This window comes from Antechinus flavipes, chromosome 4 (genome assembly GCF_016432865.1).
Source record: "Antechinus flavipes isolate AdamAnt ecotype Samford, QLD, Australia chromosome 4, AdamAnt_v2, whole genome shotgun sequence".
NCBI lineage: Eukaryota > Metazoa > Chordata > Mammalia > Dasyuromorphia > Dasyuridae > Antechinus > Antechinus flavipes.
The window spans coordinates 359,865,334-359,883,195 of record NC_067401.1 but is presented as its reverse complement, the minus strand read 5'-3'; the positions used below and the strand labels follow the sequence as shown (position 1 = coordinate 359,883,195).

General features: G+C 33.5%; 1 protein-coding gene across 21 annotated transcripts in view; it reads right to left on the bottom strand.

Annotated features, from left to right (window-relative positions):
* Positions 1-14,604: 14,604 nt before the first annotated feature.
* AFDN (afadin, adherens junction formation factor) overlaps positions 14,605-17,862 on the bottom strand; it is a 161,876-nt gene continuing 158,618 nt past the window's right edge. For all 21 annotated transcript variants that reach the window (XM_051998112.1, XM_051998126.1, XM_051998115.1 and 18 more), the window contains one exon: positions 14,605-16,784. In XM_051998112.1, the coding sequence (XP_051854072.1) occupies positions 16,631-16,784 (154 nt within the window). In that variant the 3' untranslated portion in view covers positions 14,605-16,630. The remainder of the gene's footprint in view (positions 16,785-17,862) is intronic.

The window sequence follows — 17,862 nt, the reverse complement described above, 5'->3', positions numbered from 1 at the left end:
GATGCACGCCAGGCGTTTTCTCCCAACCCACCGGGGCAGCTGCTGCCTTTGAAAGGGACTTAGGGGGCAGTGGGGCGGTTCGGAAGCCACCTGCCCGGGCGCGCTCCAGCACACGAGGACCGGTGGGAGCCGTACTCTCGCCAGTCCCCCAAACTCACGGTACTTGTTTTGTTGGGACAAAGGCGTTCGAACACGATTCTTAAATCTATTGGTCGTAAACACCGTAGCCTTACTTTGAGAGGTAGCGTGTAGTGGGTAGAGAATGGTGGGCTTGAAGTCTTGGGTTCAAGTCTTGCCTATTATATACAAATATACAAATGTATATAACCCTGTCGTTTCACCCTTGGTGTCCCTAAAATGAAAATTTAATCTGCCTTTCCACAGTTACTTAATCAAAGAGGCAGCCTTCCCTACTTTATCCCCGCCCCCCCCCCCCCCCCCCCCCCTCCACTCCAAACCCTAGCCCACATTAAGGGAAGTGACTGAGGCTAATGTTAACTAAGGTCTTCCATCTCCAAGTTCAATTTTCTTTCCATAAAATAAAGTAGGTCTCATTGTATTTTTGTATTATTTTGTTTTTTGATCTCAAAGTTTTACTGCAGTTTTTAGCTGGAAAAAGTTTTTTTTTTCTAACTGATTTTTTTTTTTTTTTTGTATCCTTCAGTCTCTCTCCCAGAGAGCCATCCCATTTAACAAATAAAATATTTAAGGAAAAAAAAAAAAGATGGAAACACCAGCATAAATGATCAATATATGGGAAAAAAAATTCAAAATTGTCCAACACAATTTTGGGGATTTCCTAATTTTACAAAAAGGTTGTTTTTTCATTTCTCTCTTCAAGGCATACCTCAAACTTATTTTTTTATTTTTAAAATGTGGTAGTGATTCCAGGCCCAGTACATTCACTGTCTCACCCAACTGCCTACATATAGGTACATACTACGGACTAATAGTGAATAAATTCAAATTCAGGGTAGTTTGGGAGAATAAACATATGGTGGGAGAGAGAGAGCAGGAAAGACAATGCAGAAGGAAAATAAGGATTGTGGTGGAGGTAAGAAGTATATTTTAGGCATGGAGGACAGCCAGTACAAAGAAAGGTTATTATAATAACATGGGAATACAATTAATAATTTGTTCAAATTTACAAGGCATTGGAGATACAAACAATTCCTCCTTTCAAAGGGCTCTCCAGCTATTTCCAATGAGAGCTCCTGCTAAAGCCACCATGGTGTATGATATAGATCTCAGCCTAATTTCTGCGAGATTGGTTTTTAAATTTTTTTTTCCTAGAAGTTTTAACAAATAGAATTCTTTCCCAGATAATTTGTTTTCAACTTTATCAAACACTGGGTTATTGAATTTAATTTTTTTAAAAAAATTCTTCCTTATCTAGACTGTTTCATCGATTTTTCTTTATTTAAAAAAAAATATCAAATGGCATCGATGACTATGAGGATAGAAAGTGCTATTCCCCCTTCACACCTACATCTTTTCATCATATTCCTTGATATTGTAGATCTTTTGATTTTTCAAATGAATTTTATTATTTTATGAAGTTCTAGAAAGTATCCCTGTGATAATAACACAACATTAAAACAATAAATTTAACTTTAGAAGTATTGTCATTTTTATTATATTGGCACTATTCGCCATGAGTGTGAATATTTTTCTAAGTAGCCAAGTGATTCTTTATTTCTTCAAGGACCAGTCCGTAATTAAATTTATGCAAGTCTTTTGTATGCTTTGTAGACTGATCCTCAGAAACTTTATTTTGTAGTTATTTGGAAAGAGATTTCCCTATTTTTACTTCTTGGGTTTTATTATTATATAGAGATGCTATTGATTTTTTAGTGTTTATTTTGTAGTTTACTTGGCATCTTTGCTAATTTTCTCAATTAGCATCTTTGCTGATTCTGTAGAATTTTCCAAATATGACATCAGGAAATAGAGATAACTCCATCTCTTCTTCACCTATCTTTATGCCTTTAATTTCTTTCTCTTACTGATGTTGCTAGCATTTCTAGAACTATATCAAAAAACAAAATGTGAGGAAAATGAACATACTTGTCTACCCCTGTATTTAGTAAAACATTTCTAGTGTATCCCCAATTGCATATGATGCTTGTTTTTAATTTCTGATATTTTTAATATTAAAAATACCCCTCTATGCTTATACTTTGTTAGTATAATTGAATATTTTTTAAAAGTTTTTTTCTGCCACTATATTTTCTAAAACCACGTACATGAATCACCACAGACAGAAACCTCTGGGGCAGAGGATTTTAAACTGCATATCCACAAAGATAAAATCATAGCTCCATCAAAATAAGCACCCTAAACAATGTCTCAGATACTTTAGAATACTGGCTGCAGTAGGAGCTTTCACTAAAAGTAGATGGAAAGCTTTTTGAAAGCAGGAATTGGTTTGAATCTCCAATGCCTTGTAAACTTGAATTATTAATAATATTCCTATGGTACCATCATAGGAACATGCTTTTGTACTAGCTGCCCTCCATCCCTAAAATGTACTTGCATCTTACCTCCATCATAATCTTTCTTTTCATTCTGCATTGTCTTTCCTGATCTCCTCTGGCCAGATGCCTACTTTCCCAAACTAGCCTTAATTCGAATTTATTCACTATAAGTATGCAGTATATAGTTATATATATGCAGACAGCTAAGTGACACAGTGAATAATTCTGGACCTGAAGTCATCACCACACACACAAAATTTAAGTGAATATAACAAAATTATAAGAACAGATATGCCTTGAAAGAAAAGATACTCTCAACCAACCTTTTTGTAAAGGTGGGAAATTCCTAAATTTTGGACATTGCATAATTTAAAAAATTTTTTGTCCAAATATTGATCACTTATACTGATGTTTCCAGCTTTTTTTCCTTAAAAATATCATTTGTTAAATGGGAAGGCTCTCTGGGAGGGATGCTGGGGCAAGCTATGGTGATATTAAAAAAAAAAAAAGATATCCTCAAAAACTTTTATTTCAGTGCAAAGAAGTTCTGAGACAAAAAAAACAAAATAAAACAAAAACAGTGAAACCCATTTACTTTTGGGTAGGCAATCAGGGTTAAATGAGTTGCTCAGGGTCATACAGCTAGGAAGTATTAAATGAGGCTGGATTTGAGGTCAGGACCTCCTGACTTCAGGGCCAGTGCACTATCCTTTGTACCATGTGGTTGCCCTGACCCACTTATTTTGTATTCTACCAAATTGTCTCTAATTTGAATTTATCCACTCTTAAGTATTCAGTTTACACTTAAATGAAGGTAGCTAAGTGGCACAGTGAATAGAGTGCCAACCTTGGAGTCAGGAAGACTCATCTTCCTGAATTTAAATCTGTTCTCAGACACTAGTTGTGTGATTCTGGGCAACTCACTTAATTATGTTTCCCTCAGTTTCCTCATCTGTAAAATGACCTGAAGAAGGAAATGGCAAACTGCTCTAGTATCTTAAAACCCCAAATGGGGCCCAAAAGAGTCAGATGTAATGAAAAATGACCGAACCATTAACGATATACATATATACGTACTTATCCCTATTAGAATTTAATTTTTTTCAGATGAAGCAAAGTTATATATAGATATATAAAAAAGTGCTTTAATTCACTACTGATTGGAGAAATGCCACTGTTAAAAACATGAGGCATGTACTACCACATGCCTCATTGGTTAATGAAACAGAAAAGGAAAAAGGCAAATGTTAGAGGAGATGTAGGAAAAATGAGATATTAATATACTGTTGGGAAATTGTGAACTGGTTGAATCAGTAGAGCAATTTGGAATTATGCCCAATGGTTATAAAATTATTTGACTTGCCACTACCACAATTAAGTATTCCAAGAGATAATTTTTTAAAAAAGGAAAATGACCTATATGTATAAAAATATTTGTAGCAGCTCTTTTCTGGGGGCAAAGAATTGGAAACTTGAGAGCATACTCATCAACTGAGAAATGGCTGAATAATTATGATATGTCATTATAATGGAATACTATTGCACTATAAGGAATGATGAGTAGAGATGCTAGAAAAACCTGAAATACTTTCATGGACTAATAATGCAAAGTGAAATGTACTGTGAACAAAGTAAAAGCAACATTGTAAGATGTTCAGCTGTGAATGATATAACTGTTCTCAGTAATACAATGCCTCAAGAGCTCTGAAGGACTTATAATGAAGAATACCATATATACACACATATATATGTATACATATTTACTTATTTTTCTTGGGGGTTTTTTGGGTCTGTTTTTTTTCACAACTATTATGGAAATATTTTATGTAATTACACATGTGTAATCTAAATCGAATTACTTATATTCTCAATGAGAAGTTGTGGGGAGGGGAAAAGGGAGAGAATTTGGAACTCAAAGCTTTTTTTTATGTTTTCTTTTTTTACATTTGTTTTTATTTTTATTAAAGCTTTTTATTTTCAAAACATAGGTATAGATAATTTTCAGCACTCGCCCTTGCAAAACCTTGTGTTACAAGTTATTTTTTCCTTTCCTTCCTCTCACTCCCTCCCCCATATAGGCAAACATATCTATGCCTAACGTGCAATTCTTCTACACATATTTCTACAATTGTCATGCTGCACAAGAAAAATCAGATCAAAAAGGAAAAAAAAGATGAGAGAGAACAAAATGCAAGTAAACAACAACAAAGTGACAAAACTATATTGTGATCCACACTCAGATTCTACAGTACTTTCTCTGGGTGCAAATGGCTCTCTTCATCTTAAGACCATTGGAACAAGCCTGAATTATCTTGCAGTTGAAAAGAGCCACGATCATCATATAATCTTGCTGTTGTTATGCTCAATGTGGAACTCAGTCTTAAAAACGAATGTTAAAAATGGTCTTTACATAATATAACTGGAAAGGAGTGGATGTAGGGGGAACAAAATACTAAATTTAAAAAAAAATCCAAAAAGATCATCCTGATAAGGGATTCTGTTATACACTGAAGTTAATTTGGTAGTTCCAACAATGCCCTGCTTATGTGTCCTCTTATGATTTTCTGTTCTTTTCTATTAAAAAAAATTCAAAGCATTACGCTTTTTTTCAAAAAAACTTACCATCACTTTCAACTTAAAATCCTCCCCCCTTGTAACAAATAAGTATAGGTAAGTAAAAAAAATCTCACATTAGCCATGTCTGAAGATTTCTCATTCTGTATCTTAAGTCCATCATTTCTCTGCCAAAAAAAAAAATGGTTCATTATTAAATCTTTTGGAATTTGGATTGATCCAAACTGTTATTTTCTTTTATAATGGAGTATAATTTCCTTCATAACTTTATACATTGTTGTCCTAATTCTGCTCATTTATTATTAGTTCAGTAAAGTCCTGTCCCTTTCAACACAGTCCATTGTATCCATAAATTATAATTTGCTCAGCTGTTCTTGGAAATGAATGCTTATTATCTGGGAAGTGGATAAACAAATGGGATATGGGTATATAATGGAATATTATTATACGAAATGATGAAAATATTTGATTCAAAGAAACTTTAAAACATGTATGAACTGATCCAGAATACAGTGAGAAAAACCAGGCCAATTTATATAGTAACTGATATAATGTAAAACAACTTTGAAAAATTTAAGAATCCTAATCAAAGCAATGACTAGGAGATAGGTGATGGAATATATTTCCAACCCTTAATGAGAGGAATGAACAAGAAATGTAAAATGAGATGTGTAGTTATATTTGACTCAACTATGTTTATTAGTTAAAAGGAATGGCTTATTTCCTTGAGGATGGGGTTTCTAGGGTGAAGAAGTGTGGGTAACGATAGTGATGTGAAAAGAAAAGCAATAATATTGATAATTTTAAAATGCACATAGAACAGAAGAGGGAACAGATAAACAGCTAAGTTTTGTATTACTGTCAAATAAAATTTAACAAATATATTAAAAATGAACTTGATAGAAAGTTTCATATCCAAACTTGAAAAAATATTTTTATTCAAAGTTTTGAGTTCCAGATTATGTCCTTCCCTCTCTTTCCCTCTTTCTGAGATAGTAAGCAATCAAATAGAGGTTATACCATGTACAATTATGTAAAGCATTTCCATATTAGTCATTTTGGCATACAAATCTATTTTTATATATTTAAGTGTTCAAATTTGTTGCTTTTCAATGATGAAAAGAGAAAATGTAAATTAAAAAAAGAATTCTTGTGCTCATGATTACACTGTACCCAAATAACAATTATGAATTTAGTGCTAGACAATAATTAATGAAGGGAAATTTTACAGAATTGAAGTAATAAGATTTGTTAGAACAAAAAAATCTACAATCTGAAGATAAATAATGAAAAATTTCCCCCCAAATTAACCATTACCAACTTTAAGCTATATTATACAACAGTAATGATAAAAATAAATGGTCAAGAATATCAAGGGAATTCATGAAAAAAAATGCAAAAGCAGATGGCCTAGCCATACCAGAACTAAAACTATATTATAAAAAGTGGTAGTCATTAAACCGTTTGGTACTAGCTAAGAAATAGAGTGGTGAATCAGTGAAATAGGTTAGGAACACAAGACACAATAGAAAGTGACCACAGTCATCTGATAAACCCAAATCCTCCAGCTTTTGGGATTAAAAACTTACTATTTGACAAAAAGTGCTGAGAAAACTGGAAAATTATATGGAAGAAACTAGACATAGAGCAACATCTCACATCTCTATAGCAAAATAAGATTGAAATGGATTCATGTTTTAGACATAAAGGGTGATATTATAAGTAAATTAGTGCAGCAAAGGATAGTTTATCTGTCAGATCTTTGGAGAAGGCAGAAATTTATAACTCAACAAATTTATGGCAATAGAAACATTACAAAATGCAAAACAAATAATTTTGATTACATTAATTTAAAAAAGATTTTCCACAAACAAAGCCAATCAGCCAGGATTAGAAGAGAAGCAGAAAGCTGGTGTTTCTGATAAGAGCATTATTTCAAAAATATATAGAGAACAGAGTCAAATATAAGAATACAAGTTATTCCTTAATTGATAAATGATCAAAAGATATAAACAATTTTCAAATGAAGAAATTAAATCCATCTATAGTCATATAAAAATGCTCTATTAAAATAACTCTGAGCTACCACCTCACATCTATCTAACTGCCTAGGATGAGATGAAAAGATAATAAATTTTAGAGGGGATATGGGAAAATTGAGACACTAATACATTGTTGGTGGAACTGTGAACTTATCTAGCCAGTCTGGAGAGCAATTTGGAATTACACCCAAAGTTCTATCAAACTGTGCATGCCCTTTGATACAGCAATGTTTCTACTGATTCTATAAATCAAAGAAATAAAAAAGGCTGGAATGTGCAAAAATGTTTGTAGCACCTTTTTTTTGTGACAAGGAATTGGAAGTTGAATAAATTTCCATCAATTGGGGAATGGCTGGATAAATTATGATAAATGAATGTAATGGAGTAGTATTGTTCTTTAAGAAATGATGAGTAAACTGATTTTTAGAAAAGCCTGGACTTACATGAACTATGCTGAGTGAAGTGAGGAAAATCAGAATATCATACACAATACCAGAAAGGTTGGGCCATAATCAACTCTGATAGATTTAGCTTTTCTCAGCAATTCAGTGATATAAGACAATTCCAATAGACTTGGGATGGAATATGTACTCTGCATTCAGAGAGAGAACTATGGGGACTCAATGTGGATCAAAACATGGCATAGTCACTTTTTTTTCTCTCATGTTTTTTCTCTTTTGTTATGTTTTTTTCTTTCCCAACTTGACTAATGTGGAAATACGTTTAACATGATTGTTGTATATGTATAACTTACATCAGATTGCTTGCTGTCTGGGAAAAAAAGGAAGTAAGAGAGTAAAGGAGAAAAAAAATTGTATCTCAAAATTATAAATGGATGTTGAAAACTATTTTTACATGCAATTGGAAAAATAAAATACTATTAAAATTTTAAAAAATCTGACAATAGTGTACATATTTGGCAAATCCTGGAGGCAAAGATAGAAACAACTTCATGACTCAATAATCTAAAAAGCTCCTCAGGATTAAATGTAAGAAGCAGAAGTGGAAGACCTAATTGAAAGAACCATCCCACAATTCTCTCTCTCTTTTTTATTTTTTTAATTTTTATTTAATAATTACTTTATATTGACAGAATCCATGCCAGGGTAATTTTTTTTACAACATTATCCCTTGCACTCGTTTCTGTTCCAATTTTTCCCCTCCTTCCCTCCACCCCCTCCCCTAGATGGCAAGCAGTTTTATATATGTTAAATATGTTGCAGTATATCCTAGATACAATATATGTTTGCAGAACCGAACAGTTCTCTTGTTGCACAGGGAGAATTGGATTCAGAAGGTAAAAATAACCCGGGAAGAAAAACAAAAATGCAGATAGTTCACATTCGTTTCCCAGTGTTCTTTCTTTGGGTGTAGCTGCTTCTGTCCATCATTTATCAATTGAAACTCAGTTAGGTCTCTTTGTCAAAGAAATCCACTTCCATCAAAATATGTCCTCATACAATATCGCTGTCGAAGTGTATAATGATCTCCTGGTTCTGCTCATTTCACTTAGCATCAGTTCATGTAAGTCTCGTCAGTCCTCTCTGTGTTCATCCTGCTGGTCATTTCTTACAGAACAATAATATTCCATAACGTTCATATACCACAATTTACCCAGCCATTCTCCAATTGATGGGCATCCATTCATTTTCCAGTTTCTAGCCACTACAAACAGGGCTGCCACAAACATTTTGGCACATACAGGTCCCTTTCCCTTCTTTAGTATTTCTTTGGGATATAAGCCCAATAGAAACACTGCTGGATCAAAGGGTATGCACAATTTGATAACTTTTTGGGCATAATTCCAGATTGCTCTCCAGAATGGTTGGATTCGTTCACAACTCCACCAACAATGCATCAGTGTCCCAGTTTTCCCGCATCCCCTCCAACATTCCTCATTATTTTTTCCTGTCATCTTAACCAATCTGACAGGTGTGTAGTGGTATCTCAGAGTTGTCTTAATTTGCATTTCTCTGATCAATAATGATTTGGAACACTCTTTCATATGAGTGGTAATAGTTTCAATTTCATCCTCTGAAAATTGTCTGTTCATATCCTTTGACCATTTATCAATTGGAGAATGGCTTGATTTCTTATAAATTTGAGTCAGTTCTCTATATATTTTGGAAATGAGGCCTTTATCAGAACCTTTAACTGTGAAGATGTTTTCCCAGTTTATTGTTTCCCTTCTAATCTTGTTTGCATTAGTTTTATTTATACAAAGGCTTTTTAATTTGATGTAATCAAAATTTTCTATTTTGTGATCAGTAATGGTCTCTAGTTCATCTTTGGTCACAAATTTCTTTCTCCTCCACAAGTCTGAGAGATAAACTATCCTATGTTCCTCTAATTTATTTATAATCTCGTTCTTTATGCCTAGGTCATGGACCCATTTTGATCTTATCTTGGTATATGGTGTTAAGTGTGGGTCCATGCCTAATTTCCAATTATCCCAGCAGTTTTTATCAAATAATGAATTCTTATCCCAGAAGTTAGGGTCTTTGGGTTTGTCAAACACTAGATTGCTATAGTTGACTATTCTGTCTTGTGAACCTAACCTTTTCCACTGATCCACTAATCTATTTCTTAGCCAATACCAAATGGTTTTGGTGACTGCTGCTTTATAATATAATTTTAGATCAGGTACAGCTAGGCCACCTTCATTTGATTTTTTTTTTTTCATTAATTCCCTTGAGATTCTAGACTTTTTATTGTTCCATATGAATTTTGTTGTTATTTTTTCTAGATCATTAAAATATTTTCTTGGAAGTCTGATTGGTATAGCACTAAATAAATAGATTAGTTTAGGGAGTATTATCATCTTTATTATGTTCGCTCGGCCAATCCAAGAGCACTTAATATTTTTCCAATTATTTAAGTCTGACTTTATTTGTGTGGAGACTTTTTTATAATTTTGCTCATATAATTCCTGACTTTCCTTTGGTAGATAGATTCCCAAATATTTTATGGTATCAACAGTTATTCTGAATGGAATTTCTCTTTGTATCTCTTGCTGTTGGGTTTTGTTGGTGATGTATAAAAATGCTGAGGATTTATGGGGATTTATTTTGTAGCCAGCTACTTTGCTAAAATTATGAATTATTTCCAATAGCTTTTTGGTAGAATCTCTGGGGTTCTCTAGGTATACCATCATATCATCTGCAAAGAGTGATAGTTTGGTTTCCTCATTGCCTACTCTAATTCCTTTAATATCTTTCTCGACTCTTATTGCCGAGGCTAGTGTTTCTAATACGATATTAAATAATAATGGTGATAGTGGGCAACCTTGCTTCACTCCAGATCTTACTGGGAAAGGTTTCAGTTTTTCCCCATTGCATATGATGCTTACTGGTGGTTTTAAATATATGCTCCTGACTATTTTAAGGAAAAGTCCATTTATTCTTATGCTCTCAAGTGTTTTTATTAGGAATGCCATCCCACAATTCTCAACAGATCCCAAGATGACCCAAAGTAAGAAAAGTCTTCATATTCATGACACTGAGGGAAAAGAAGAGAGGATGGAAGTTAAAAAAAAAAAAAAGACTTAATGGCATATGTAAAATGGATTCAGGAAAGGCAAGCATTTTGTTCATAGCAATTAAAAATCAAGTAATGATAAAATTAACAATAGAAAATTAAGAATGGAGAGAATATCATGAAATACAAAAAAAAAAAAAAAAGGTTAAGAAGGGTCTGCCCTTTTTTTTTTTCAAAACATGAGACCCCAATGATACTTCCCAGTGTCAACCTGATCTAGAATATAATTGAGAAATAATTATTACCAAAATAAAATATAATACATATAACACTGAATTTTAAAACGAAGTCAACCTGCAACCCTTCAGGAATCCTTATGATGTACAGACTAGTAGCCTCCCATTTCTATTTTAATTTGACACTATCATTCTAAAGTGTGTATTAAACAGGGGTATAGGAAGAAAAGCACTTATAAAGATTAAGAATTGTGTCAAGATGGATACAATCAGGAAAATAAGACAGCCTTGTCTCAAGGAAATTAGGGGAAAATGCATATATATGCATATATAGACATATGTTTTGTACACAAACATCTATCCACCCACTCACAGTTATCACCAGGATAATTGACAAAGGACTAGCAGTCCTTAGAGAGCTGTGGTGGTTCAGAGAGTAATTAAGGTTTAGTGGTGGTCCACTATATTACCAGGATCTGCATCCAGTGACTCCTTGATCACCAGTCATGTTCCTCACCAATGACTTCTAGAAAAAGTAGTGGGCCTTAGGACTGGAATAGAACTAGGATGTTCATTACTTCATTGAAGGTAAAAGAAAGTCGGAGACAGGCTTTCTGTGGGGCTCCCACTTCTGCATAACCACTTGGAATTAGTTTATCTTCTCTTGCTTTACAAGGAACAAGTGAAATGACAAAAATATGTTTTCAAATACGAAACTTGAAATATATCCCCAAAAAATTATACTCCATTTTTTCATTTAAATATTTACTTTTCCCAGGCAATGTTTCCAGATCTAAGAATCCAAAAAAAGTCATTTCTTTTTTTCCTTTAATTTTTTTTTTAAAAAAATGGAACTAAATAGAAAATTTTAAAAAATAGAATGAAAAAAGACAGAAAAGGAAAATAAACAAAACAAAACATTGGCATGTACTCAGCAGAACATTAGGGAGGAGTCAGAATATATAAATTTCCATTTTAAGAAAGCATATATAACAGATATTCATGAATGTCCATCTTTTCTTTGTTTCCTTGTAGGTTATTCTTTTGTTATCTGCTTTGTACTTTAATCTCCCTCCCCCCCCCACACACACACTTTCATCCTCCCTCCTTTCCCCAAGCAGGCTACAGTTAAGCAGTTATATATGCATTTATATTCACACCTACCCACATATATATCTATATCTATATACACATACATAAACCTACATGCATATGTACTCATTTACTTGGACACACACACAAATACATATAAACATATAAGCACTTCCCCTTTGTAAAGATGCATCTAAAACAATATTAACATGGCTGACATATAGATTTCTTTTGATTGAATCTTTATATTTGACTTTGTCTAAGACAAATGATTACTAGCCCTACTTTTAAAAATTTCTTATAGTATTCTTGATCCTTGAAGTGTTTGTATATATCTTATTTCCCATCCCTGTTAACTCTTCTTTATTTCTTAACTTACCTAGCAATTACTTAACCTCCTCTCACCCGTGAATGCTTCTTTCTTTCCCTACCCTTTCTTCCTGACTTTATCCCATTCCCTTTTATCTACACACCCTTTTGTATCCCACCTTAACCTATGCCATCCTTTCCTCCTCCCCCTTATTCTTTTCCCATTAATCTACACATCATTTCACATCCCAGAGATTTTGGAGGGTGCTATACCCCTTCATGGTATATATAGGTAGTGTTCCCTATGTAATCTATTCCAATGTGTTTTTCAGGACTATGAGCTTTCCTTCCCTCTTAATGCTCCTGTTTTTCCTGGGCACCTCATTTGTATAACAACTACTATTTTTACCTTTTTCTGGACAGCATCTCTTTTTAAGTTACATCATACTCAACTCTGCCTCATTCTTTCTTTTAAGCTACCCAATTACTGATGTCAATCTTAAATATATGACATATTTCCATTACAACACATCAATAATTTGTTAGAGTTCTTTGAAACTGATCTTTGATGTTGGTTCTTTTATGGTAAATTTTCTATTAAGTTCAACTTTGGTTCAAAAAAGAAAGTTCTAAAAATCCGCAAATTCATTTATCGTCTTTTTTTTTTTTTTTTCATTCAATACTATGGATAATTTTGATAAAGAGGCTATTTTTGGCCACAGGCCTAGTTCTTTTGATTGACAGTATATATTATTCTAGGACTTGAAGTCTTTTATTGTGCTTGCTGATAAATCCTGAACAATTCTAACTGTAGTTCCACCATATTTGGATTGTTTTTATTTCTTGGAAAATTTTCTTTTGATCTGGGGGTTTCAAAATTTGGCAATAATGTTCCTGTTTTCTCCACAAGGATCTCTTAGGTGGTGATCTGTGGATTTCTTTTATTTCTACTTTCCTCTTTTTTTGCTGTCACTCTAGGACAATTAAAAAATATATATTTCTTAAATTATTGTCTTTTTTTTTTTTGGGGGGGGGGGGACAGCTTTCAGGTAGTCCAATTATTCTTATATCTTCTCTTCTTGATCTGTTCTCCAGATTTTTTTTGTTTTTCTTATGTTTTAGGTTCTATTTGTATTTTCATTAGTTTTTCTTTTTCTTCTTCTTCTTTTTTTTTTTTGGGGGGGGGGGGTTTCTTATAGCTTCACAGGACTCCTCTTGCCCAATTCTAATTTTCAAAGAATTCAAAACTCATTATTTTTTTTTAGTTGGCTAATTTTTCCCCCATTACCTTATTTTACTTGAATGATTCTTTTTTTTTTTTCAACTGTAATCTCTCACTTGATTTTGTCTTTTCAGAATTCCTTCTATAAATCCTTTTGGGGCAGGTAATCATTTAACATTATTCTTTGGGGCAGAAGAGGCTTTTTTTACTTGGCCATGCTCCTTTGAAGATGAACCTTTTTTTTTTTGTGTTAACTCCTCTGATTCTAGGTTTAAGGGGACTGAAGTTTCATTTCAACTCTTCCCCTGAGTTAGAATCCAAATCAAAAGCTCCACCCTTCTGTAAATGCCCTACAGCCAGCAGCATCCCTGCACAGCTGCTTCTGTACTCACTTGGATGTGCCAGTTCCTTCTCACCCAGGACTGTCTGGTAAATGGGCCTGGTGTAACTAATTAGCTGAGGTTTCCTCAGTCTTCCAGGACTCAGATCCCTATTCTCCATATTGAGGGAAAGTTCAGAACCCAACTAGCCCAGGCTTCCCAACTTAATGTTTCTGTGCTTCTAGCATGGAGGTGTTTGCACTTTACCCAGTGTGGGGGGCATTCTTCTGTACTCATTGAGTTGTTCCAGGAGGATCCCTACTCCAACCCAAGTAGTCTTTGTTTTTCACTAGACTATGTTTGCCCTGAGGCACACATTTGTTTGTTTTTTTGGGGGGAGGGAGGTTTGAAATTTTCTGACTATTCTGTTATCTTCCCAGAATCATTCTCAAGAGCTAATTCTTTTAAGTGTATTTCCACCTCAAATTTATGTATTCTTTCTATCTCTGTCTTGCCCCTACCCCCATCCCTTGTGGCTTCCTGAAAAAAATACGTGTTCTTTACTTCTGTATTCTCAGAATTTATCATAGTGAGTAATGTTTGTGGAGTATGACTGAATCATAAGCAAATCAAAGCTTCTCTGGGCCTCAGTTTACTAATTTTTTAAAAACAGGAATTTGCTCAGGGTTCTTCATAGTTTCAAGAACTAAATGAAAAAATATGTAGAATATTTTTTACACACAAATATTAGCTATTATATACTGTGATAGCACTTAGTATTCAACAAAGAATTGCCAAGACTGTTTTGCGACATAAACTCTTAATAGAATCTAAATTTAAGAAAATACCAAACACTTAAATACATACAAAGTTTATTAAAAATAGATTGCAAGTGAAATACAGTAGAAATGGGAAACTACAGCAGTTTTGATGTATTTTTCCATAATAATGCATAAACAATTATGAAAAGCACTTTTACATATATTCACATTTTATTTGAATGCCCAATGATGGCCAAATCCACTTTTGATTAAACCATTCATGGTTTCTAGATACGTACATACTTACATATAATATTATTATAGTATGTATAAACAGACATTTATATGGTGAATTTGTTGTGTTTTTACTAACCTTTTTTAGGTACTGGGAGGAAATATGTTAATTCATCCATAGCATTTAATTGTTCCTTAAGAAAAGTGCTGAATTTTTAGTCACTGTTAAGCTGCTAGTGTTCTCAAGATATTTGGGAGGGGCTTGCTTTTCCTGATTTTCTGACAGGAGAAGCATGCAAATCCTTCATAAACACTTTGAACCGGTTTACTTTCTTACTTCATATTGAACAGTTGAAATGGCAAAAGCACACTTTAAAATAAGATACTGAAAGATGTAAAAATATTTACACCCAAATATTTCATTCATTTTCATGTATCATACAACTCATTAAAAGTGATTTTCTCTCCTTAAGGCAGTGAAAATCTCTACTCTTTAAATATGAAAGTGTGCATTTCCCCTTAATATATATTTATAAGAGAACAATATGGTACAGAAAAATCATATAAAACCCGTATCAGGGTTATGTCACATAGAATTTGCTTGGAATCACAACAATATATATCATTTAACACTACACACTGAAAAACAAAACTCCTTATCCCCAACATCAGCTATATGACCCATAGCTGAAGAAATGACAGTGATGAAATACAATAACAATTTAAAATTAAATATGGCTATCATTGTGTGAAAAAATAGCTTGAACTGCTATAGTCTGTCTTATTTTTGATATTACAGTACATTAAAGGACACTGCAGGTGCCAGACATGAAAACAAATTACTTAAAATTACTTCCTTCTCATATGTGAGATATGTGATGGTTTTCGAAACACAAAATCTATTTCATTTACATAATTTTTACTTATCCAACAATAGTTGGGGCATGAAATTTTATACTTTAATCTTCCCTTCTCATTTATTCCTAGCTACTGGAAGCACAGTGATGCTTGTCATCTACTATACATCCTGTAGAGTACTCAATTAAAAACATGAAAAAATTTGGTCCTAAGCTTTGAGTGAAGGCAACTTACCATCTCTCTCTTCTTATTCTAAAACTACTCTGACATTTAAAAAAATATATTCCAAGTGACTACCTCCAACTATCTTCATTTTGTATCCATAAGAGGTCACTTGAATTTGACATAAGGTGGAATGATTTCTCAGGTGTGCATTCACTTTGCTTTAAATAGATTTATTTTAAATTACTATAGAGAATAATGACTATTAAGGGCTGAGGGTGCCCTAGTTGATATTCTTTAGACACAACCAAGAGAATATACTAGGTAGCAGCTCATAAATAGCATATGATATACATTAAATACTAGTATGTTATCTCTTCTGATATAAAATCAAATCAGAGACAAATTCTCCTGTAAAACAATGTATAAGCCTCAACAGACAGTGCACAGAATAGTTTGGGCAATTCAAGCTATTTTCTCTCTCCCTCTGCTCAGCAGCTAAAACAGTGTTGTAAAAGACCAAAAAACAGAACCTCTGACGTATGCTACATGTTCAGTTTCAGAAGAGGGCAGGATGAAGAATTATTCCCTCTTAAAAAAAAAAAGTTACCTTCATGTGATTCATATCATTAAAATATAATTTTACAGTGCTTTTACAGTATAAACCACAGAGTTCTTGGTAAATAATCAATCTTCCATGCACTTCAAAATCTCTAAACCTCAATTAACAATTTAAGAAAGAGAGGAATCACAAAATTAATTTACAGAAAATAAGACTCCTCCCTTTCCACTCTTATAAATCAAATTCCAGCTATATCCAATAAGGTGCCTGCCTCCCCCACTCCTCTATTTCCTCCCACCCCCTCTTATTTTGTATTCAGTTCATTTTCCAGTTCTGTTAATTTCCTAGAAGCCTTTACTTTATTGGATACATCTTGGCCCTGAGAAAAGAGACGCTGACGTTCCTTGAATGTCAAATTTTCAGGGGCTCCAGAAACTCCGGGTAAATCTGCATCTTGGCTAAAATGGAAGAAAAATAATATTAAGCCTTAGCCACTTAGCAAAATGGTTCAGTTCTTAATACCATAGGTAAGAACTTAAATTCTGGGAACCACGTGGAATTTCAAAATTTTCAAGAATTTTGGTTTTTACTGCAGTGGGAAATAGCTCTTCAGTAGGGAAATGATCCTAACAAAGATTATTAAAGGCTGTATTTAGGCCTATGGAAAGAAAAAAAAAAACAAAAATATATTTTATTGCTCTTTTATTACTTTTTCACTCCAATCTCAAAGTAAATCTGAAATACATGAGGATTTCTTCTTTGAAGAAGTCAAGTAACTCATTTTTAACAATGAGGTAAATCCTGCAATGTTAAAAGACTTAACTGAAGGATATTTTTTATTATGACATGACTTATAACATCCCAAAAGACTTTTGAGTGAATGGTTAAGAAAGCCTCCTTCTAGAGGGAGCTATCTATAACTTTCTTGATTAAATCTAAGTAGACCTTTCTTGTTGGCAAAAGAACATGACTTTAAAAAGAAAAAAAAAAGAAAAGACAATATTACTCCAGGCCTGTTCAAGCATCACATAACCTGGCTGTTCCCTGTCTGTTGTCTCCTTAGAACTTAACTCCTGCCTTCACACACTGCCATGCAGGGACACTGGCCTCTTTGAGGCTTCTTGCTCAGGACGGACATCCCATATCCAGCCTCTAGGCATTTTTGCTGCTTGTTCCTCATGCCTGATTTCTCTCCATAACCTGGCTTTGACTTCATTCAAGCCTTAGCTAATATTCCACCTTCTGCAAGAAGCCTTTCCCTGTACTCCTTAATCCTTTTTGTGAGTCTACACCCAACTCAACATAGCAGTAGTTTCTTTGTACACAAGTTGCTCCCATATAATTTCCTCTATTAGACTGTGAGCTCCCTCAGAGCTGGGACTGTTGTTACCTTCTTTCTTTGCATCCCTATGTATTTGGCAAATAGTAGGCACTTTACAAGAGCTAGTTGTCTTTTTGAGACAATATAACACTTAACAAAACTAGTTTTTTGTTTTTTTTTTTGACAATGACATTAATACAACTTGTTTTCAGGTG